General features: G+C 43.1%; 1 protein-coding gene across 2 annotated transcripts; it reads left to right on the forward strand.

Annotated features, from left to right (window-relative positions):
* The first annotated feature begins 475 nt into the window (after positions 1 to 475).
* On the forward strand, positions 476 to 23,899 carry LOC145891648 (uncharacterized). 2 transcript variants are annotated; one of them, XM_082981944.1, is made up of 12 exons: positions 476 to 1,477; positions 1,632 to 1,809; positions 2,004 to 2,196; positions 4,291 to 4,393; positions 5,855 to 5,881; positions 15,494 to 15,652; positions 16,140 to 16,229; positions 16,754 to 16,872; positions 18,747 to 18,861; positions 19,227 to 19,408; positions 20,310 to 20,420; positions 20,753 to 23,899. In XM_082981944.1, the coding sequence occupies exons 1-12, from the start codon at positions 544 to 546 to the stop codon at positions 20,867 to 20,869; spliced, it is 2,328 nt and encodes a 775-aa protein (XP_082838070.1). In that variant the 5' UTR covers positions 476 to 543; the 3' UTR covers positions 20,870 to 23,899. The 2 variants fall into 2 exon arrangements, with proteins under 2 accessions (XP_082838070.1, XP_082838071.1); XM_082981945.1 differs by lacking the exon at positions 5,855 to 5,881.
* The last annotated feature ends 507 nt before the right edge of the window (positions 23,900 to 24,406 follow it).

Raw genomic sequence — 24,406 nt, forward strand, 5'->3', positions numbered from 1 at the left:
GAAAAAAGGCAAGTGCGGAAGTTTTGCCATATGAGCAGCCCAGCTGTGTCACTCGATGTCTAACGTTCTTCACGCGCGGAGATGGTTTGGTTGTTTCTGCTCAGCTACAGAGAAGTCAAAAGCCACCGGGCGATGTATCAAGGTCATTTGGTAATTGTTTGCCCTGTCGCGTGGTTGTTAATGTTTCAGCTTTAAGTGACGCTGCATTGAGGCAGACGAGCCTGTAAAAATAAGACTAAGACGATCTGCATGCTTGTTTATTGTGATGTTGAGCGAGTTACATGTACATGTAAAGATTAACTTTTTGCAAGTTTTGAGTATATTTTCACATATGTTTGTCATGTCAGTGATCAGACTGGTCATCATACCAGTCAGTAAGTGCCTACATAGCCATGGGATGTCTGTAAATGTATTTTTGTAACTTCTTTATTCTAACATAATTTTTATTCAATACCATGTTTAATATTGTAGATAAAGGAGTAGTGACATTGCAGAAATACAAAACTTTAGTTACTGCATTGTGCACCTCTTGAACTTGATGTAATGGCAACAATAGGTAATGACTTCACTACAGCCACTACAACAAATGCTTCAGCCTTCACCCCATATGATGTACAGACGGGAAATTCTTTGTATGGCAGCACATCAGTTGAACAACAGCAACTAGCTATAAAAGCACAATTGATGTTTTTGCAACAACAACAGCAGCGTCTGACCCAAACCAGCAGCAATGAACAGATTATCATGAATTCTTCAAGTACCACAGCCAGTCCCACACCAGTGCGATTTTCACCATCTGATAGTATTTCACCTACTTTTGATCAAACAACTCCAGAAAAACCCATATTGTCGCACTCACCACCCAGCCCAGCTGATAGTGGTGTCGTAGCCGATTCCAAATCAGACGGTGGAAATGTTTCACAAGATCTTCTTCACAATCTTGAACACAACAAAGTTGAAGATGGTTTAGGCTTTACCTCCAGTCAAAGAAGTGTTCCTTCTTTGAGCTTTGAGGCCATCACTTCTGATGCAAGTACCAAGTGCAATGACTTGGGAATGACTTCATTGGGTCTGTCCTCTGGCATTGGTGGAAATAGTGTGTTTGCTTCTTCCAGCGATGATGCTGAGTCTGTCACGCTGTCGCAAAACCTTGCAGCGATTTGGTCAACACCATCTCCAACATTGCCTCATCCTGAAATGCCAATGCCCACCTCTACAATGGATGACATGATGCTACATGCTTTACAGCAGCAGCAACAACAACAGCAGCAACTTTCATCTTGGCCAAACCAGGTCAATCAGATGCCGGGTCTAACCCAGCCACCTCCAGGCCTGTACAACACTGCCATTCAGAAGCAGATCCAGCAAAACACAGCCGCTCAGATTCAAGCCATACAACAACAACTTGCTCTACGTAGGTCTCAGTCAACGATTCAACAACCAACAGGCCTTAATAGATCAACATCACACCAGCCAGGTAAAATAATAAATAGAGGAATAATTTTCAATGTGTTGATCAACAAATTGAATTTGAAGGCTTTGTTTTCAAAAAAAAAAATTTCAAAAATGGGAATACATTATGTTATTTCATGTCTAACCTTGTAATATATTAGTTGTCTGTTGTTTCCTAGGTCTTGTTGGCAGCTATGGCAATGCAAACCAGGCCAAAATGAATGGGTATTTGCCTGGTACTAAGCTTCCTGTTCCCTATTCATCATGGAGCAGTGGACAACAACCATTGGGAAATGGTTGGCCAATGCAAGGAAACAGAGGTTCTGCAACTTTGTTAAATACTCTTCAGCAAAGCAGGTATTACAGAAAGTAAAGTAAACTTCATATATAAACGTAAAGTATATATACCTCATATTAACAGTTTAAAGTATGGACAAATTTGATCCACACAAACTTGTGTTTGTTGGTTTTATATTCATCACTTCAACAAATCATTTCAGTTCATTTAAAGAAGGTCTTCCTTGATATAACTGCTTGTCTCTTTATTTCAGTGCAAGCAATCGAGTTCCCAATGGTTTAGCTGACTTGCGAAAACCATCACTTGGAGCTCAGGTGCCTCATGCACCCAGACTATCCAGAAGCATCTCCACTCCTGCTAAATACCAGTACTTAAATGGCATGGATGACAACCCATTCTTTAAAATGACGGACTCAACCCAACAAAATGGCCTCATGTCACTTAACGTAAGTCAAAAAGATTATATTTTTCAATATTCATGATACAGACAGAACTGGAATGAAATTCTTGGAATACAATGGAAGTTTGGGGCCAGTTTTCACTTCACATGCAAGTCCCATGTATTTATTTAAATATAAAAAAATGTGCATGAGGGTGGTTATCAATGTTTAATGTTGGTTCCTGCATGTAACTGTGGTGTTCAATTTTGTACATACAATGTTTCCCATGATCTATCACTCTGAATCAACTAATATACAAAGACATTCTATTAGCTCTGATTTGACTGGCATTTCATGCTTTGGTTACTTCACAGCTTGTTTGACATTGTCAGTAAACATTTAACACATGTTAAACAAGGGCAAACAAGATGTTTCGAGTTTGGCTTGGTCGAGTAGTGTTAATGCTGAACGTCATTACTTGTTAACCAAGATTATCATGAATATTAGAACTAATGTAATATTTTGTTGTTTGTTTGTTCTACGTGCATCATGTGGCGCAGCTCACAGACCAGGTATTCTGATAAATTGGGATGCCACTGGGGAACCAAACAGCTGTCCCAGCCCTCATGTATCAAGGTTATGTGGCATTAAGCTACTCAATACAAAAGCTGTGCAGGCTTGGTATTAACAAAAATTCCCAACAAAATAATTGTATTTAAAATTTGTTCTCAGTAAATGCATGGAAAAGATACATTGAAAATAGTCTTAAGAATTGCACGAGTACATTGAATGTGCAAAAACCTTATAAAATATATTCTTCCAAAAATCTTGCCAAACATTTTTATCCTTGCTCGCTAACTGTTGTTGACTCCTAATTTGTTAAACTGACACATACTGACCATCTGTTGCTACAAGGTGGTATTGATTTGCCTAATTTAATTTTTCCATGATGACATCACCTTGCCCTGAGCTAAGGCTTTTAATGGACTTCTTCGATTTATTGATCATTGTGTTTTGGTGTTGGTGACTGCACTTAGTTTTGTTGATACTTTTGTTTAAAACATGTTGTAGGTGTGTCAGACTTTTCTAATCCATTCTGCCGGTTAATATATTGTATTTGTCACTATCTGGACATTAGGGAGTGATCTGACTACTAAAATATATAAAAAAAATCGCAAATTTGAGCTGCAACTATGCTTCCATGAAAAAAATTCATTGGTGATAATCATGTTCTGATCCATGCAGGTTTTGGGTAGTGTGAACATACTTGTGTATTGCTCACTTCACATACAAACTTCTTGCCATGATTACCATCATGGAGATTAGCACCCATAAACATGCTGCATATTTGTTAAATACACTTTGTGCCTTGAGGCATAAAGTGCCAAATTGAGCTGCTTCCATATTTAGCTGAATCTGTAGTCAGTATTTCCCAACAGCCATTTATTTTAATGCCAAGCTCCCCCACACCGTTTGCTTACCCATATGCAGTGATTGATTTTTTATCTTTTTTCCATTCAACATTACTGATGAAGATATATTTATGGAATCTATCACCCTGTGTTTCAACAACGCTTTGTAACAGGCAAATGGAAACCTATTGAACACACCACATGTTGATGTTGTTATGTACCCTGTAAGCACATGCCTTGAATGAGTGCCGATATCCGACACCTGTACATATAGGAACTTGCAGGGCTGGGCAGCGGTGTTGATTAGTCATGTGATGAGATAACATCCTTCCTTTATCTGTGCTCTTTTTACCAGCCGCTGCCTGGTGGGAGACAGATTGTCCCCATACTGGTGGACTTTGGTGCATTTAGTTTTGCCAAACAGTAACTCTGCCCTTTGTACCTGCAAAGCACACCAGCTTTATGCTGCCCAACAAAAAGGGTTAACTCAAGATCAAACAGCAGCAACATTCCTTCTTGTAAATAAGAAAACCTGTTTGTTCATTTTTGCCACAAATATTTGCCCGGATATCCATTACATACAGAGGGATTTTTTTACCCTTTTGTAATGTAGGCTAGGTTTTGACCAGATCATTCCCATTAACAATTTCTATTATTTGTTCATGTTTGTGTCATCTCCAAGCTGTTTATTTTTTTGTCAAGTTAGTTCTTAACTTAAGAGTATTATAATTTCGCCATATTTTTGCAGGAAAACGGTGTCAATGATCTGATGTCAATGACAGGACTGGAATCACAACTCTGTGACATAATTCGTTCCAGCGAGCCACACAATGTCATGCCAAGGAACACTGGTATGTAACTAATTTTATTTAAGATTGAGAAAAAAGTCATGGCCAGATCATTTCAGAAAAGGCTATAAATGTATGCAGTTGTTTGACAATTGTATTTGTCACTCTTATTCTGAAAAGTACTGTGGATGCCCTATAGGTTGTCAACACTGTTCAACAAGGTTACGCAATGTTGTCATGAAAAACTTAGGGCGGTGGTAATATGCCAGTCCCTCTTTTGTCATGGTTACTGATTAACCAGGCTTAAATGCACATCAGTGACTTAAAATACAATTGGATTTGATGCCCATGGGAATAACAAAATAAGGGAAGATTTAACTGGATAAAGCATGTTTTGCATTTGTTTTGCCTGATCTATAATGGTATTTGGTATATACAATGATGGTCAAAAGTGACATTAATGAGCAATTAAGAAATGTATGTCACCACCCTGTAAGGAAATCATTGGTACAACCGCCCGGCGCTCTTTCGTGGCATAAAATTACATGTACATATCCAAAGAAGCCAGGCTTCCCAACAGCAGTAGCAGCAGGGCGAAAACGTGTACTCGGCTGTGCCAAAAATACACAGATAGCGCGGCTGCACAGTCACTCGTGGCTCTTTAACAGTAGAAGCTCGTCTGCAGGCCCTCGTTAAACGCCACTTGTGGCAAGGCCGTGCGACCGTGGCCTGATGGCGTTGAACAGCTGGAATAGGTTGTTTGTATATCCACCGGTTTAAAAGTCGTTACCGGGAATCGGGGACGACTGTGGGAGCCGAGTACGACGCTTTATGCCTCTCCAACGAGGGCCATCGACTAGCGCAACATCCTCATGCGGGCGTGGTGTCGTGTACTTATAAAGCTTTAAACGGTTATGTCACTGCACCGAACGCTGGCTTGGCAGTTTGGCACAATGTAAAGGGATTGGCAAAAACGTCAGTCACGTTTCGAGTTTGTGCTCCAGCGTAAAGTTAATGCATGCTCCATCGATGTGCACAATGCGCGTTAAACGAAAGGTGATAGTATGCACGTCATTTCATGAAAAGCACATTTACTTGCGTCTGCAATGTACATATGTATTAATCGCCACAAATAGCACAACAACCCTTCTGTGTAGCCAAGCACTCCCATGGGCGCCGCGTTACCCAGTTCACTGAGAAAAGGCCACCAGCATATGCTGCCCTGTTACCACATCTCTCCTCTGTAGTCCAGATCGGCAACTTTGGCTCCGGTCTGAAAAATCAATGTCACTTTAGGTCGACGCCAATCAAGGTTCGCCCTTGGGACGGCCCGACATCACTGCATTTTGTGAATTCTCTTCGATCCGTTTGGTTGATCCATTCCGCTCTGCCCGATGTCTCGCGGCGGTTTTTAGTTTAATAGTTTTTTGTGACCATTTTCGGGACAAATTTAACTTAAAACGACCCTGATTTTTTTCACCGCCAACAACTGGATTTGTCTAAAATTCCCTGTTGTTTTTCCAGCAGTCGGGATGTTGCCGCGCCGTCGAGGTAACTTTTGCATGAAAGCCTGTAATTTGCTTTTTGTTTTGTACAGTTTGGGTGTTTCAATCCGTCCCACGTGTCGACATTTTCGCATGCCGTTACCAATTTTACGTTTGCCCGGCAAAACAACATTTCTTTTCTCAATCACTTCGCCCAACGCAGTCATGCACGACGCACGCTCCCGTCAGCAAGCACATTATGACGTCTTGTTCGTATTTCAGTCTCATGATGAGAAGATCACGGGGTTGATTTGACTTTTTGTCTGCTTGTGCGATTTTGAAATGCACTACGTCATCGGGCTGAAATAAGTTTTGTTGGTCTTGTATGACATCACTGCACTAGAAAGCACAAACATCCAAACATTAAATCAGTTGTCCATGTTCTCCATAAGCTAGGATAGCAGGAAACGTGTAGAAATAGCTGTGGACGTGCCATGATAAACGTCTGCTTTTTCCCGCAAAAAGCCAGTATGCAATAGAGCTGCAAAGAGCGTATTTAAATATGCAAAATTCGCTTTCCAACCTTTTCTTTAAACCGGCCAAAGTACGAAGCTATTAATTAAACTGGCCACAGATGACATCTTCCGAACAATTTTGTTTGTTTATGTTTGAATTTGTTGATTTTAATTCAATCAAAAATGTTTTTCAATGTTAAAAGGATACACTTGGATTTGAATAATCGTTTTGGGCTTACTTGCTTGCAGAGATTTACCTCACATTTTGCGACTAATTCTCAGGTACAGCGTTATGGAAAAAATTGCTGATTATAAGTTTCAATATCCAAACACGACAATGTTCTTGATCAGCAGTAATCAACACAATAGAAATCGTACAATGAGAACGCCTTAAGGTAATTTCCACGTACGCGCAGTGGGCTTGGTCTCAATTGGCTTTTAGCCACCCAAGGACGCGACGTGGCTCGGCCTATCAAGTCGTAAGACCTACGTGGTCTAATTCTGAGGCCGAAGGTAATTGCACTCATTCGATCGCCGCTAATCGGCCGACTCTCGCCTGTGACGTCACTATCTTACACGCTTGGCAGAGATTTCTTTTGGGAATTTTGTGGGTTCTGACATCGCTGCAGAAGAGGGAATCGATCCCGCCTGCCCGAACTAAGCAGCTGAATTACGTGAGGCTGCGTCAGTACGTTACGAAAGGTCGAGCCTGTCGTGTCTCGCCGTTCGTTAGGGTATGTTTTCTGGCGCGCACGATTTTAGCTCCCTCTGCGAATACGGCCGACATTGTCAACCACAACATATTTTTTTCGTTGCAGTGAAATAAGGTGCAACTACGTCGCAATTTAGCGCCAAGAAAGTACCCGGGGCGCCTGTTTGGCAAAGAATTTAAAATATTCAGAATTGTAACAAACGTCGTCCATTTTACTGTCGCTAACACTTTGCAATGCATACATAAAAGGTCAGCCATGCAAAGGGAATGTTTATTGGACCAGTTGGGTTACGCCGTTTTCACGTTTGGTTTAGCCGCACTGTTTTGTTTAAAACAACTAGCGGTGTTCATTTTTGTTTACCCCGTACCGAGATCAAGCAAGGCAGTTCGAACACACGCGTTTTACGTCACGTATGCAGTTCTAGAGGTCGTGGTGGCTTCCAGTATGAACGCTTGTCGGGTAACACTGGCGTTCTGCCCTGTCATTAATGTCTCAGGGTGACGTAACAGCAAACGTCCGGAAGATGGTTTACACGGGGAATTTTAGTGACCTTCTCGATCGATTCCAATTACACAGGGTTATTCAGTCCATTACGGTGTGATGGGCATTCTCGGCAAAGATGCGTAAATTAGCTAGTTGGTTAGAACTCTCAATTGGCATAACGTGTATGTCTTAAGCTACATATTGCACTGCACGGTCCCATTTAAAGTGACATATTTAAAAGGCGACGGGCAAACTACCCACAATGAACGTTTTTAAAGATGTTGTTTGGCGACGCAACTAACAAATCAGCCTATAAGGGCAAATAATGTCGTGCACCAATAAAGTTTTAACCATTGGATCCTGGTCAGTCGACGGCAGCCCATGCGGCCTTGCAAAACGCACGACACATTCCCATACTGCATTCTTTTCTGTTGCCCGACAGCGGCTGCGTTCGTGAGCGACCAAGCAAGCAAGTCGTGACGTTGCTCCTCAAAAAAACAGCCGTCAACACTTCCTAGAAGTGTTGTATTGCAATTAGCGCTATATTGGTCTGTTGGCTTTACCCACCGTTTACACACTTTCGTCTTTAAGTGCGACCGCGTAGGTGTTGATTACCGCGATGAGACGACGTCATAATTGAACTTATCCTCGTGACGTCACGTTTGTTTGCCATTCTGGGCAGAAGGTCTAGCGTGCGAAAGATGGCGCGTTGTTGAAGCTGTGCAGAGAAGTGACGCAAAATCCCCGCCTTGCGGCTTGCAACTTGTCATTTTGGTCAATATAAAATACACCTTTACATGGAATGTGAGGTAACCTGAGAAAGTCTTCTGACACATAGCGGAGGCCTGCTGACCTTCTTGTTCTGCGTGGTTTGTGGCATTCGCTTGCTACCTACATATTATATATATATATATATCTATAGGTTCTAATATATCTATAATAATGTTTATAATAATCTATGATAAACAATAGTACATCGGTGTTTCTTGGTTGAATGAAGCCTTTCTCAGTATATAGAGCTACTTCCGTTGCCCCCTCGACCTTGTCGGACTTGTCGGGTGCAAAGTTGTTGTTGTGCAGGAGAGCCACATCCTAAAACCACAGTCGGGTTACTTAGCAACGCTCTAGCGCGGCCGTTGCATGCGCAAGTTGTGACGTCACAGCTGACGATAACAGGTTCTGCGAAAGGACGAGGAATTTACAGAATCGATTCGATTGTCGCGCTCCTGAACCGGTCGGTGGCTCCGTTAAAGTTTAACGTTTCCCTTGCGGTCGATATCCATGGGCGGAATTGGTTTTATACAGTTTGCTCTGCGGCGAAATGGAAATGAACGACCATCTCATACCTTTCTGTTTGCAAGTAAACAAAGACTATTTATAGACAGCTCGCCGATAGTGCATTTAACCTGAATGCTATTTTCTCGATAGTCAAGGGTTATGTAGGGCAATGGCTATCAGCGACAAGGCATCAACCGCGTTGTTTCGTTCTCGGATGGCGAAGGATGTATAGCTCGTATCACCTAAAGCCTCGAGTGGCGAATCGGCAGAAACCGGTCTTGCGCGTTATGCAAAAAAACCTGCGAATACTCGTTTTTCTTCGGAAAGCTTCACCTATGACTCACGACTCGAAAAATTGGTTGCGGCTTACGAAGAACCACGACCTCTTAGGCCCGCGGGCGAAAATTGTTTTCCGTCCGAGTTTACAGGCGTCATTGTACCCCGCGTAAAACCCCACTAGGTTCTCCTGGAATCCAGCCCGGTATTACCACAGTTTTAACTTGTGTTACATATCAAGTGAAAAACACCCGAAGTTCTCGAAATATTGTTACTCTTGGAAGTGTCCAAGCCCATTTTTTAAGTTTTTTATTTGCTTTTTACGGTAATGTCACAAAAAAGCGGCATTTAATTGTTTGTTGAAACTGCATCTCAACAAACTCATTTAACCCTTTCCAAAAAGTACACCCAGTCATTTGTATTCATTGGAAACGACTTTTTATTCTTGCGCGCGATTGACTTTTTGTTGACTTCTCACCAATCATGCGCCTTGAGTTGTACTGAGCTTGTCAAACGATTGATTGTAAATTTTACAGTGATCGGTCGCCCAATGGTGCGCACATGGCTTGGTTCCAGATCAAAAGGACAATTAGTCCATTTGGCTTATCGAATAGCCGCCCAATTCCTGCTCGTGACTGACTCGAACAAAATCGGGGGTTTTGCTCCAGTTTCGCTCACTCAGACAAAGTGGCTCACAAAAAATTTTCCAACAATCATCATCGCGTGTTGTGACGTCACGTAGTGCTACATCATGGCGACCTGGAGCCCGAGTTTGCTTGTCACGTGACCTTCGTAATCGGAATCGAGTGGACGCATATATGCAAAGCCCCGAAAACTGCTTCCTGTGCTATTACGTCACAGTGCAATTTTTGCGTTGTGAGTTAAGTGGATTTAAACGCGGACTTTTTAATTTCTGTTGAAAAAAACGCATTTCACGCGTTTCCGCTGGCGCCGCGGGGCTTTGGTGTGCGTCACTTCCGCTCTACCGTCACCCGTTAGGAAAAGACGACATATGGAATTGAAGCGTCCCCTTCAGACTGCGCTTATAAACACCACGCAAAATATGCCCGCATTTCTGTGTGTTTTAAGATGATAAACACTGTGGAAACCGAGTTTGCTGTGGCAGCCTTTTGCCCTGTTTTGGAGACCACCAGTTTTCTATCACTTTCATTCGCGTTCGGTTGTTAGATGTAAATTTGTGTGCAACAGCTTATCTTGACGCGCAGCAAGGAAATGTCAGTAAACTCAAAACAAAATTTCAAACTTTTATAGTTTGTCGGAATTATTTCCCTTCGCGCAATTTTTTGGTTTGTGCCAATTAAGCTCATTGGTTGAAAGCAAAATTCCCAAAAGTTGTCGTAAATCCATATTTCGAAATTTGAAATTGCCATCACGATCGCCCCTAAATCATTACGCGAAAGCGACGAACCGTCCGTCAACCGTGATGTTCTGCATCCGCGCCGTGCAGGAAGCTCCATTCACGAAGCCGCTCCATCAACTTGTTTGTTCAGTTTCGTGCCTTACGCCGTGGTAATAAACAACACTCAGTCGCCTGCTATCCGATTGTGGCGTAACAATCGGTCCCGTGACTTGTTTTTGCCCAAGTGCTGGCCCTAATTGCGGACTCAGACCTTTAGCAGTTCCCACCTATCGCTCGTTACGTTCCAACGCTTGTCGGCGGCGCAACTGAAAACGCCGCCTCTTCTCGGATTATACCTCGTTAATCAGCGAAAATTGACCGTTGGCGACGCATTATTTCATTACGTGTCGTAAGATTTTCCGCCGTTCACACCAAAACACAGGAAGCACGTGTAGTTCGTCAGCAACGGTCAAGCACTTCGAGAATATTCCAACTTTAATTTGTTATGTACGCGTTGCTATATTTAGTTTGGTAATTATGTCGACCTTTCTCACCCTTCTTACAAGCTGTGAGCGGAAAGATTTGGATCAGCGTTGGTTTCTCTGTTTCAAAACATTAATTTTGCTGAAACTAATTAAAAAAACACTTTTATCCGGTCTATGGACCGAGTGGATACAGGTTTTGATTTGTTCATGTCCCTCCGTATGCTTCTCGCCCAGCACCACAATGTTCGGTCATCCAAAGCTAAATCAGTAGTGCCGCACTAAACGCTGCTGATGCCCATCCACGTTGTAACAATGGTTATATTTCAGACCTGAAGTCGTTACGCGACCGCGTTTGTGTAATTAACGCCCCAGCTCCGCACGAACTGCGGTCTGAAACCCGAAGACGTATATTTTTCATGCATGCAAAAAGAACTGAGAGCACGGATTTCGAAACAAACCCAAGTAACCCCTAAAATTCGTGTGCCATCGACCACTTTTCAGCGTCTAAGGTGACAGAAAACCCAGGCGAACCGCGGCATTTTGCAACGTAACACTGTGGGGATAGCGTCACGGTGACGTGGCACATTTAGTGCTGCATGACTGCGTTTGTGTAAGCGGAGTTTTGTGAGGTTACTGGGTAACCGAACTGCGACTGTCAAAACATGCTCCAATCAATTACAACGTGGTTTCGGCATCCTTCCTCCTTATCAAACCCGTGACGTAATCGGAAAGCGGAAATAGTGGTGCAACCCATCATGTTAAGCACATAAACATGATCTTATACTGTTTGATTGCTGTGGTGAAGTTTGGCGTCACTGATAATGCGCGGTATGCCCATGCAAAATACTTCATGCGTCCAAACAGTTGGAACTACAGAACGGAACCCTGAAGTACATCCCTAACACCACAACCACTCGACTGTTAAAATGGGAAAGACTACATACAACACGAAGGTGGTGTGATCCGCAATGTCAGTTTCCCGGTAACCGTGGTACGGGAATGTAGGCCCACCAAACACGTCCGCATCGCAGTTCACACGAGAAACGGCAGCTGCATGGGCGTGAAGGTTGGGCCAGCCAGTAAAAAATTGCAGGAAATGCTTCGTATATAGCATTCGCCCGATGGCGGACGCTGGTGCGTTAAAAGGCGCATATTGGAGTAACTCGTGTGTGTTTTGTGACTGTCCAATCGCCTGCTTGTTGACTTAGCGCCGTTGCAGTCCTGGTAACATCAACCGTTCCAACCAGAGAGATCACCTCTTACTGCAGTGCCAAAAACCGGTGCTGAGTGCCGACATCGTAAAGGGGTCGGTCGCCCGTTACTAGCGTTCTTTTATCCGGGTTTCCTACCGCTGAGTTTCGTCCAATTTTCAGTCTAAAATGCTTGCCCGATGCACGCTCTAGTGACCTCCGAAATTTTCCCGAACTAATCCGAAATCGCCCGAGCTTCAAGGCAAATTGTCCGTGAAGTCTTTGTTCTGTTTTGAGCCCCAACACACAGTAAACGGGATACTTGAAAGCCGAGCGACCTCGATTTAGATTAGCAAGTCATCCCTCTATCAGTTATATGTTATGTCGAATGGTAACCAGCACGGACAACTATCTCCAATTTGAGCTTTCAGTTCCGTTTATGGCGGTCGCGTATTTACAGCTTTTTTAGGAGAAAGCTTACCTCAAATCTCCTAGGTATCGCACTTAATTCAAGCATTAGCATAAGTGCTCCTTCTCCTTACTCTGCTCTTGAAATTTTCCGTTACCACTTGTCACGTGAGTGTGGTAAACCTAGGTATTTAGGTCACGTCACTGACGCCTGGATAATTACACGAAGATCAACTTGCTATCGTCACCGTGCATTTGCTGTTGTCGATATGGCGCGATGACAGTGCCCCATACGAAATACTACATTGAAGGTCAATCTAACCTGCAGGCTTTGGAAGGAGGTGTTATTTTGAGTTCGTTTGTGTCAGCTTTTGATTGGCTATTGCGATTAGAAGGTCGGCCAACATTTCCCTTTACGATCCCGATGGCGCAAGACTGCTTTTCAGTCTCTCACCTCCACGACTTTGGAAAAAAATAAAACACAAACCCTTGCGGGACGGCGACCAACAAAACGGATTTGCAGCGAAAAATGGCAGCAGTTCGATCGGGTTCTGCGCTGGGAAGCCTGACTAGTCGAAGATTACGTGGGCAGATCTGGCAAATAGCGCTTGGAGGCGATCTCCGTATTTCGTGTGTTGCCAAACCAAATAGCGCGAGCTCGACGAAGCGCGAATCGCTTTGCTGTGAATTCGACCCTCTTATTTCTATTCTTGTTGGTTTACGACTTCACGAAACCTTCAGGCTGTTAACCCGCTGTGTTGTATTCTTCATATTATCTATGTTTAATTGAAGTTTAGTGCTGCACGTGCAAATGCCACCATACTTCCCATGTTTTAAATGAATGTCATCAGAGGTTGAAGTTGTAAGTGGTTTGAAGGATAAAAGTACGTTTTGAAACCCGGCTGCTTTGTAATACAAGCAGGAAATGAATTGTGGACGAGTTTATTCATGATGACTCACACAGCGTCCATTTTCTCACGTCTGATTGCTGCAAACCGTATTACTGTTCGGATCAGTGTGTCACAGATCGCATGGAGTAGAGTGGTCGTATAATTTTTCGGCCGAGGGCGTTTTATGGAGAACTCCAGTCTCTTAATTGTGTTTGTGTATTGATTGTATGCAAATTAACTGTCCTTCGCAACCGCTTCCGCCTAAGTAATTTCCTTTGCTCCTTATTTTTACATTTTAAAGGTGTCCCGAACTCGCGGTCTGCACATAAATTGTGCAAGTGAATATAAACGTAATGTTATGGCGAGCACAAAAGCGATAGTCCGAACTCCCGGCTCTTAATAATTTGATATCCCATATGCGATGTTGATACGAAGCCCGTGTTGACCTGCTTCATTATTTTTTGGTGCTTAGCAGTTAAACAACTTTCGCTTTTTGGCCGGTTTCAAACCGCGATGCGAAGAAATACTGAGCAAAACTCGACCACAGCCCTGGGGAGAGGCAACGTGCGCTTACTGTTTACACACCGCCCGTTTTCGCAAAACCGTGTGAATTCCTAGCGGTTTTTCAGCACCGCACAGATGGGCAGGGACTTCCAGCACGCTCTGGGCTCGCCAACAAGAAAACATTGCGTGATCGCAGCAATCAGTGCTCGTGCGATGTTCGTGTCGGGTTCGCCTCCAACGCATCGCACGCGCTTTAAAATAACTCTCTTCGTACTTTACCTGTGCTTGAAAATCGTGAAATTCGTGTCGCCCTATTGCTGAGACGCATTATGCGGCTGTTTATGACCACAAGGGGAAGATGCATGTTACCTCAAAGAGGCGGGACCTGACCGTTTTCTGACACTTGTCACGTTGAACGACGGATAACATAAGGGCGAGTGCGTAGGCCCTTCCTATGCTTCCGTTCTTTTTATTGTTGTGCGCCTTTACAGCCCAGTGAACATCTGTTTGTATACTGGCTGTGCGTTTTTAGCCCCATTAGGTCAAATTGAATTCAACCCATCTTGCGGACTCTAATGAACCTTTAGTGTTAAACATACTTCCGCGGTGCTTTATTGCATTACCTCCATTGTCACTCCTGCGGTTTCATTCGCGGACAAGGACTTGTTTTTTCCCTTTGTTTCAAAAGTCCATTTGTCTTGTTGAAATCTGATGATGGTCTGGGATTCCCGTTCAACACTTTGTTTGGTCCATGGCTGTCTTGCTTTGCAAATATAACAAAGTGATTATTTGTTTTGGTGAATTGAAGTTGTTGATTTCTTGTTCAGTGACGCTCATTACGCCTCTGGACCCAATACTGGTTTACGCTGAAAAGAAAAACGTGTTTTAATCCAACATGCTAATTATAGTTTTCCGGGAAAATCACACCGTAGACAGTCACATAAAGCCGCGATGTTAAAGTTATAAAAGCTCGTGGCTGACGACGAGTAGGAAATGCCATAGTTTCGCCCGGGGGTAAATTCACGAGTCGAGAGATAAAATTTGAGCGTTAATCCCTCCAAGTACATTGATGAAGGCGTCTAATTGCATCATTCTGTCGAAATATTCCCATTTTCTTCTTGGTATCGTTTCGCTCACGCTTGTTGACCATTGATTGTATTCATGCTCTTGTCATGTGCGTTTCGGTGATCGAAAGTACGTGCACTCATTATTACTATTGCTACCCTCGCCAATTATGTAGCAGACCATGCAACTATGTCACGTAGTCTTTTTTGAATACATCTGGCTGTTGCATCTTGGAAATTTGTATTCAATAGCGAAAATATAAGGTTTTCACGACCACTTGTGACCTCCGTAACGTACAAAATTTATATCATTGTTGGAAGCTTAGACCTCACGTTATTATATTTTATTTGTTCACAATATTTGCATGCGTCTTGCTGGAAATTGTGTGACTGCTAGTGTCAATTGTTTTGTAGCCTTCTAGGGATGAACGTTAGTTAATGTGAATATGCAACCGCACTCTTTAAAACACGCGTTGAGCAACTCGCCTAACTGTATGCGCTTTTCCGTTACAGGCAAATGGATGGACATGAACAACGACATACTGTATGAGGATGTGAGTCACATTGCTCCAAACCTCAACGCCCATCTCTCGCCGTTGCTTGGAGACTTTGCCCGGGACCGCTATTCTCGCAAAGTGTTCGTCGGTGGCTTGCCACCCGATATTGACGAAGGTTCGTAAGGATTAGTTTCCGTACACTTGCGCCGTGTAAATTACGTTCAAATGAGTGCGTTTGTCGCCCCCTACAGTTTAGAAGTGACCGAACTTCCGCCCCTGTGTGTAACGGGGTTACTTATATTAGGTGTTTGCGTGCTTTTGAACAGCACAGTGTGCACCATGTGATTGAAAAGTGTTTTTTACGATGTCGCAATCCAGCAACCGTGCTATACTTTGTGGCACCGTTTAAAGCTAACTATTACATTTACGTAGTGCCGTTCAACTCATTTTACGACCGTTAGTTTGCTGTGCAAGCAATCGAACCCTAATTCGCTACTGCGCGTAACACTATCGACGTGTTTGCCATTTGGCGTTCGACCTTCATGTGACCCATCTTTGGCGGATTTGCATAGCCTCGTTTCATACTGCGTGGCTGCTATCCGCTCCTATCCATATTCACCACTATGGCATTTTGACCAAATATGGTGTTGTTTTGTTTGCAGAAGAGATCAAAGCGAGCTTCCAAAGGTTCGGACCCCTTGTGGTAGATTGGCCGCATAAAGCGGAAAGCAAGTCGTATTTCCCACCCAAAGGTAAGTTGTGTTTCATTTGTACGTAGAAATATCCAACTTTAAACGACAAGGTTTTGAAACACATTTGGCCATGATCTATCGACAAAAACAGTGGCTTAACTTCCCTCGGATTAGGGTGTGTTTGGTTTTTTTTTGCTCGCGCTGTCGCATCCCAAAGCAGTCAAGACCATGGGGTATCTCAAACCATATATTTTTCTCCTTGAAGTTTGCTTGAAACAACTATTAGCGTGCATAGAACGTCGTTACATAAACAAACCAACCAAAACTTCAAAAAAACATACACGATCAGTTTGTGCTCCCACTTGTATAGCAGGAAAAGCAATACCAACAATATCTCTAACTCAACATCCAGCAGTTCGTACGGGTAAAAGCCACACAAAAGTGCTCCATAGGACAGCATCTGAAGTTGGGCCGCCCGTTTTAAGTACCATCGGGGCGCCAGCAGTCGAACCTATGTGATATAACACGGGCTACGGGCTCTCAATGAGTACGATGCAAACCAACCATCCGTTTTTCTATTTCAGGCTATGCGTTCCTGTTGTTTCAAGAGGAGATGTCGGTTCAGAATCTCATTGGTTGCTGCATGAAGGACGGGGACAAACTGTACCTGCGAGTATCGAGTCCGACTATCCGCGACAAGCCGGTGGGTTTCCATTACCGCCTTTTGTTTTATTGGTTTTAATTTTGGGACTAGTTACGTCATAATGGAGGTGACGTGCTTGCAATCTTGAGGGCCGAATCCTAAGGAAGAGCTAAAACTAAATATTGATTTTAATGATGGCAACAGTTCAATAAATAACGGTGTTATATTTTCTAATGCTTTGTGGAAACACGAATGTTGTCATAAGAGTACAAAATTATTGTGGATGCTTGAGCGACAATAGGGTGTATTTCCAACCGTGGGACAAATTAATAAAACCATCAAGATTAATAAAAAGGTTACCAAAACTTTTGCATCCATGCCACGCTATTTTCAACAAGGTAAAATTAATGACTTAACAAATGTATAAACCAAGATTTACAAACGGTATATACAGAGCACAGTGATTGCAACGGAAATGATTTGAAATGGGAAATCCGGTTGGCTCATTTTTTTTTATTTTAACCCATACGACGTTTGCAATAAAATAAAACAAATGCGGTCACCGAAATCGATGCTTTCCAGCGATTTGCTTCAATATGAACCGGTTTTTTGACTCGTGAGTCTTGTACCTTGCACTGAAATTCACACCAGTTTTTTCGCTCCTTCCCGTGCGTTGGGTGGCGGGTATGAATATTTGATGGCAACAGGTGCGTCGCTTGCGATCGAAACCCGACCGTAATTTGCCATGGAAAATAACAAGGCCGTTTGATAATGACTGTCTGCGCCGTACCCAATTGAAATACGGACATCTAACGTCACTGTAACCTCTTTCACCTTCTCATGTGCTTGCCTCTTACCCATGCGAGCTTGTCCACTTAATGTTATTAGATTGGGTTAAATAATGTGCTGTTAAGCATGCACACAGTACAGTCTTGCCACCATATGTTATGGCATACGTTTACAGCACCTTCCGCTCCAATATAAATACATGTAACCGCGTCACAGAACATTTTAATATAACCACAGCTTCCTTATGTTCGTATATCTCATGGCAGGGGCATGTCCATAAATCTTTGTTTTTACTCGCGTGGCTAATGGTATCGCTGGCAAATTATGTGGAACATGCTGCTTAAGCGGATGTATGAGGGTTAGCGGCATTTAAACGTGCAGTTGGCCGCAAACTTAAGCCAAGTAATGATCGAAACCCAAGCCTAATATACTTTTAGTTTGTTCATACTCAAAGACCTCAAAGGAAATTATCCTTCCGCAAACGGTCAAATGCGTTTACAATGCGTGGCGATCCAGCATCTGTTTTAACTGTGGTACGAATACATGGCATATGAGCCTTGTATAATACCGAAGAAGCTCGCGATGCGTTTTCGCCGTAGTGTCGAACCGGATATGACGTTTCCTTCCTTTTGGCGTATCATGATACAGTGCGAAGCGGCATGCAGCTGAGTGCAAATTGTGATCGGTGTTTTAAATTTATCTTTTGTATGTGCACTTTGTTTTGCATCGAATGCAAAAACTTCGCTTAACTATAGTGGGTATACAAAGATATACTTTGAAATGGCTCAGAAAAGTCATTGCCTTAGGCAAATTTAACATATACTTCATAATTAAGATCTATTTTGCTAGGGAACAAATCATCGTGCAATAATACCCTTCCCAATATACCCATGTACCCATGTTCGTTTCCTTATGTATGTACCATGTTATATGCAGCGTATAATAGGAGCAAATTATCACAAAACGCCAAACATGCGGCGCCTTTCGAACAGGCGGATTCCATGTATCTCTTGCACACTGCATATGTACAATGCGGTGCAACATACTACTCATATCCACGTTGCTGAATCACGAACCAGCTTCGTGCAGAGAGCGTGGCGCCACGTTCCTCATTTCACCATCGTAAACCGAGTTTTCATACTCAGGTGCAAATTAGACCGTGGAATCTCGCTGATAGCGACTTCGTGTTGGATGGATCTCAGCCTCTCGACCCAAGAAAGACCATCTTCGTCGGTGGTGTGCCAAGACCGTTGCGTGCCGGTAAGTTCTATGTGTCCGTTGTAAAAACAGGACTGTTTGGCGAGGCCCATACTTCAATTAAGTTCCAAGCTGTTGTTTTAGCGCTGTAGGCAGAAGGATTAAAGCGTGTAACGTTGGTGACTTTTGCGCGATTTGAATGATTGTTGTCGCGTTATTATCGAGGGTTAAATATTTTTTTTTTATTAGGTAGTGGACGTGTTCACTGATAAATAGCTGGGTCCCATATCGTCCGTATTACCATATTCGATGGGAACCCTGCTTTAAATCCATTATGTGTTGGCTAACTAATGTCAGAAACTGACCACAAAACTAAATTCTCAGCAGCAGCCCTAGTAAAAATTGTTAATCGATTTTCCATTTTATAGTCGAACTTGCAATGATTATGGATCGCCTGTATGGTGGAGTTTGTTATGCTGGCATCGACGTCGACCCGGAGCTGAAATACCCGAAAGGAGCTGGTCGAGTCGCATTCTCAAACCAGCAAAGTTACATTGCTGCTATCAGTGCTCGCTTTGTACAGTTGCAACATGGGGACATCGACAAGAGGGTAAGCACGATCAACATATCAAGAAAAACTGTGAACGCTTTGCCATATACGCATGATGGGGTTTATTCCATGCTTGCTTTAATGAAACCGAAAACATATGGGGTCATTTTGTAGCGTGCAATGCAAATTCTTTCCCTTTGCAAAAAGATTTTGTGAAACACCAAAATTCCTCCCCAACTGGACCAATATGGCGAAGTAAGGACTGAAGGTTTTCCTTGTGTTTCAATGCGCACTGGGCTGAACCTTAATCCCACTGACTAACTCCCACTGTACTTTTCGCCATTAATGTTCATAAACGTGGTCCCACATTGCGTCTAACTGCAACCATTTGACGCCTGATTCAGCAAATTGTCGGATCTTTTCCTTCCTTCCGGGTGTCAAGATATTTTCTGCACGCATTTTTTTAAGTAGGCAGAACGTGGGTGAAGCATGCCACATGTTGACTTTGGCATTGGTAGGATGTCGCCCTAAACAATTGCTGTTTGAATTGAACACACGTCGCCACCTAGAGGCAAAATTTTGCATGGAAAGTAGCGGACAACAAGGTGTTGATTTCACTGCATAACAGAAACCGAATTCGAACTACACCACATAAAACAATATCTTAGGAATGTGCCACTTGAACGAAAATTCGGGGTCGCACGAATATAAAATTAGGTATTCGGTGAATCTATTCGGATTCGGGCTCGCCTTGGTACCTCCCATGATGCAATACTCTCATCAGTTTAACGAGACTTTTGTTATCAGCAAACAAAATCTTCTGGCTGCAAAACCGGTTTTAAACTTTACGCGTATAACATGTCCAAGCAACTAAGCGTACCACAGTAACGTCATGCAACCGCACGAATTAAATACAATTTTTCTATAGCGTTGGTAGCTCTCTTAACGGTCTTGTGTGCAGGTTGAAGTCAAACCCTACGTGTTGGACGACCAGCACTGCGACGAATGTCAGGGCGCAAGATGCAACGGAAAATTTGCACCCTTCTTCTGTGCCAACGTCACTTGCCTTCAGGTAAGGATTCGACTGAAATATTCATATGTCTGTATTGGGTTTCGCCGCGTGTGACTGAATATAATAGTTTCGAAAAGCTTGATCCGGCCGGATCGATAATTTAGAATGACAAGTGACCTGGCTAGGATCAGCTGTAATACAGAGCGTTAACAGAAAGTACAAATGAATTAAAGCAACATGCTGATGATAGTTAATTTTCATTTTAACGATTTCCTATGATTGCAAACTGTTCCAACTGCCTTACAATATGATGAACCCCCAGAATGTAACACAAAGAACGGTTTATTTGCACCCAAAGCGATTTGTTGTAAAATATCATTTCGCCTCTCTAGTACTACTGCGAAAACTGCTGGGCTACCATTCATTCTCGACCTGGAAAAGAGTTCCACAAGCCATTGGTGAAGGAAGGTGCCGACAGAGCCTCGCGTTCCATGACCTTCCGATGGTAAGAAGGTCACCACTATACGGCGCCAACAGCAACACCGTCGGCCTAGCCGCTTCCGTAATGATCAAATATTTTGTTCCATACTACGACGTCCCCCCTTGTTGATTTACCTTGATTCCCTGTTTGTTGATAAAAATCATTACTCTGATGATGACGTATTCATATTATCTCGCCACGTGATTTGCTCATTCGCTGATCGGGAACTTTTTTCACTGATTTTCGTCCAGCATTCTGCCATAGAAACAATAACCGCCACGCCGCGTTTTCTACAACCCCCAATCTTGGTGCATTACGTATTCGAAAATCATTCACGTCGGGCAAGCGCGCATGCGCAACGTCGATGACGTCACGCTTTGACCAGTGACGTCAGAGACGGAAAACGTGCGTTTTTAATTCTATTTGAGTGTTTTTCGATTTTGCTTTTAGTACAGTTTCGAGTAGTTTTGTAAACGCTTTGCCTCGGTTTCAAGGCTTTTCCGTTCCGTGTGCTTTTTAGTTTTTTAGTACGAGTAAAGCGGCCAAGACCTTTCTCAGTTGATTGGATTAACGTTGTCCAAAAAACAAACACGCACTACTGCGCATGCGTGCCACCCGTCGGCCGACTGCTTTGCCTTTCGAAGTCACCCTTGTATGAAACGAAACGTCTTGCCAATTCCCACCCTCAAGTAACGGAAAGCGCGCGTTTTGACTTTCTTCATTTTTACGTCATCCTTTTGTAAGACCCTCTTTTTTTTCAAGTGGAAAAAACGTGATTTTGCTGAAATTTTGTCACATTTTCGGACAGTTCGAAAGTGTTTGTGCAACGCAATGGGTTTCTTCCATCCAAATTGACTTCTCGTGGTGAAGTCTAAATTTGCCACGTGATCAAAGGAGAAACGTCACCTCATTGCAGATATTTGCTGCAACCGCTTCCTTCCGTGTACATATACATACGCCGCTATGTTCATAGTCTTTTGTGTCTCCCAACTGTGCGAATGCATTCAGTTCCATTGCTTTTTCTATTTGACTGGAATTTCTACTGCATACATACATTTAATTTTTTTTTTTGCGAAAAAAATAAGAAAAAATACCACGGAGCGCCCGCCCGCTAGTCGGTGGTTTTCTCCTGTGCTTATTCTCGGACCCCAACCCGTGCAATGACGTCACTCTCTCGCGAGCTATCTCCCTTCTTCCCTCGGCCTCTCTCGCTTTTTTCACCACACTTCTCTCGCAAGTTTAAGTCACTGTGTCAACACTACTCCAGAGAGGACGCTTTTTTTTCGAGGAAAGAATCAGGCGGGCGTAACCGACAGAGACACTTTTACTACTTTTCATCGTTTATTATAACGTAGCGATTATTTTTATACGGTTTCTTTAGAGGAAAAGTTTTTGTTTTTTATCATTTTTGTATCTTTGGTGTGCGTCCCGTGTAGTTCTATCGTTGGCCCTGTGTATGCGTGTAAGTGTGTGTGTGTGTGTGTTTTCTTGGTTCGTTTTCAATTTTTTCACCGTGTCGAGGCTTTTTTATTTGTCCAAGTAATAATTTTACCCAACCGTGTGTCCTTATTTAACACCCGTATCTTTTCTAAAGGCATATACATAGCATTTTTAGCCCATATTTAACAAATCGCCGACTCTTACCCCCGAAAGGGCACCTTTTTCCTCGACCACTTAAAATCAAAACGTGAAAAAATATTTTGGCGTTGCCTGAAATTTTGTGAATGGCGTCGTTTCGGCCGAGGGGGCGTCCCTTTAAATCGATCTTACTTCCGCTTTCGGTATAGTGTTAGAAGTAGTAGTAGGCCTGGACTTATGCAATGTCGTCCACGTTGGTGTGCCGTAACCCATCTATATATCAAATGCCTGCGTGTATTGTCTACCGCTTTGCACACCGTAGTAGTAGCAGTAGTACAGCTGTATATGTCCACCATATGCATAGTTTTCTACATTTTCTATTAAGAACGGGCCGCAATTTTCTACCACCTTTCTACGAACACCCTTTAGATCGTGCAAGAAACCCCCACCCGTACGTACATCGCCCCTGTCTTCGTATGCATAACATTTTTACAGAGCGCTACCGACACGCCGTTTAAGCCATCGCGCCAAGCCCAGTGCAATTCGTAGTAAGTAGTTTAGTCTCTCCTGCCCAGTTAAAACCCGAACACCGCCGCATTATTATACAGTAACAATCACAAAACATATGTGTACGTGTAAACCTACGGGACGCTTGCAATTTGTACCAATTTTGTTAAACGCTTTTTTACAGCCTTTACCGGGCATTGTATTGCTTTTTTGTTCCACCTCAAAATAGGCCCCCGCGGTGGCCGTTTTGCTTTTGAGTTCCGCGATGCGTCGCGCTCGACTCTTAACGCTTCGAATTCGAACACCCACATGTACATACCCCCTCACAGCAGTTCGACGCACACGCGTATCCATGACAACCGGAATCGGCGCCGTCTAGCTTTCGTTGCAAATTCTCCTGATTTGTTTCAAATTTCTATGTTCCTTTCCACCGGCGCTCGGCCGAAAACCGACCCCAGTTTTTGTATCACCGCTCCAACACGGCTCCAAAGCGAAATCGGTTGTTCATTGTTCATTTTCTGTGCAATAAATAGGCTCCTTTTGTTCATTTTATTGCGGCGCGAATCTTTATTTATTCACAATATATATATTTTTCGTCGTCGAAACCCTTATGCATCAGTAATTGCTGCTTTTTTAGACCGGACAGGAGAGTGCCGTAGCTTGTTGCTTTGTAACTCCGGGCTCGTGAATACAACTTCGCGGAAAACGATCCCCGTTTCCCCTTAAGTTTAACTCTTGTGCCCGGAGCCGCTTGTGTACGTTTAATGTCTGCGTGGGAGGCGGACCGAATGATGTGCACGTATGTTATACGGAGTGCAAATTTTTGTGTTGGTCGATTAAACGTCCGGAATTGTTCTACGGTGTACGCAATAATCCAGAAACTAAACTTTTTTGTCAGCCACTTTTTTGCATGTGCTATACTATCATAACCCCATCTTTTCGTTGTTGACAAATACATTTCGCTTTCGTGTGGTCAAAACTTCGTCCGAGTCTTTATATTTTACTGCAGTTACAAGCATTTAGAGACCAGCACCGACAAAGGACAGTGTGTTTGAAACGAACTCTCTTTAGGCCTATTTTCAGTATTTCCATGAAAGAAAGTTTCTATGGAGGAAAAAGTCTTTCGAATTTCTGCGTAATATAGAATTGTTGTACCATAGCAAGGCAATCGGTTATGCATGGGTGCCAATGTTAAGGTTGAAGGAGCACTTATCTATCAGTTTTAACGTGATTTTAGACCGTTTAGAACAGCTGTCAAATGGTGCTTGGTTGGTCTGAAAGTATAACTAAAAAAGCAGCTAAAAATTTAAGCGAGTTTTACAGACTAAACGAATCACAGATTTCCCATCCCATTTCTTTTATTGTTGGTTCCGTCTCTTGTCAAATTATTTGCAGCAGAGTTGCTTTAGCTACCGCCTTGCTTGCATTAATCCCCGGTTGGACATTATTTTGCTCAAAAGAGCGGCAAAAATTTAAGTTA

This window comes from Ascidia mentula, chromosome 1 (genome assembly GCF_947561715.1).
Source record: "Ascidia mentula chromosome 1, kaAscMent1.1, whole genome shotgun sequence".
Classification (NCBI taxonomy): Eukaryota; Metazoa; Chordata; class Ascidiacea; order Phlebobranchia; family Ascidiidae; genus Ascidia; species Ascidia mentula.

What these genes read in the sequence shown, in the direction of transcription:
- LOC145891648 (XM_082981944.1), top strand. Translation starts at nt 544, where the DNA reads ATGGCAACAATAGGTAATGACTTCACTACAGCCACTACAACAAATGCT. An exon ending in ATCAACATCACACCAGCCAG is followed by an intron (nt 1,478 to 1,631) that starts GTAAAATAATAA and finishes GTTGTTTCCTAG; the next exon opens with GTCTTGTTGGCAGCTATGGC. An exon ending in ATGGCCTCATGTCACTTAAC is followed by an intron (nt 2,197 to 4,290) that starts GTAAGTCAAAAA and finishes ATATTTTTGCAG; the next exon opens with GAAAACGGTGTCAATGATCT.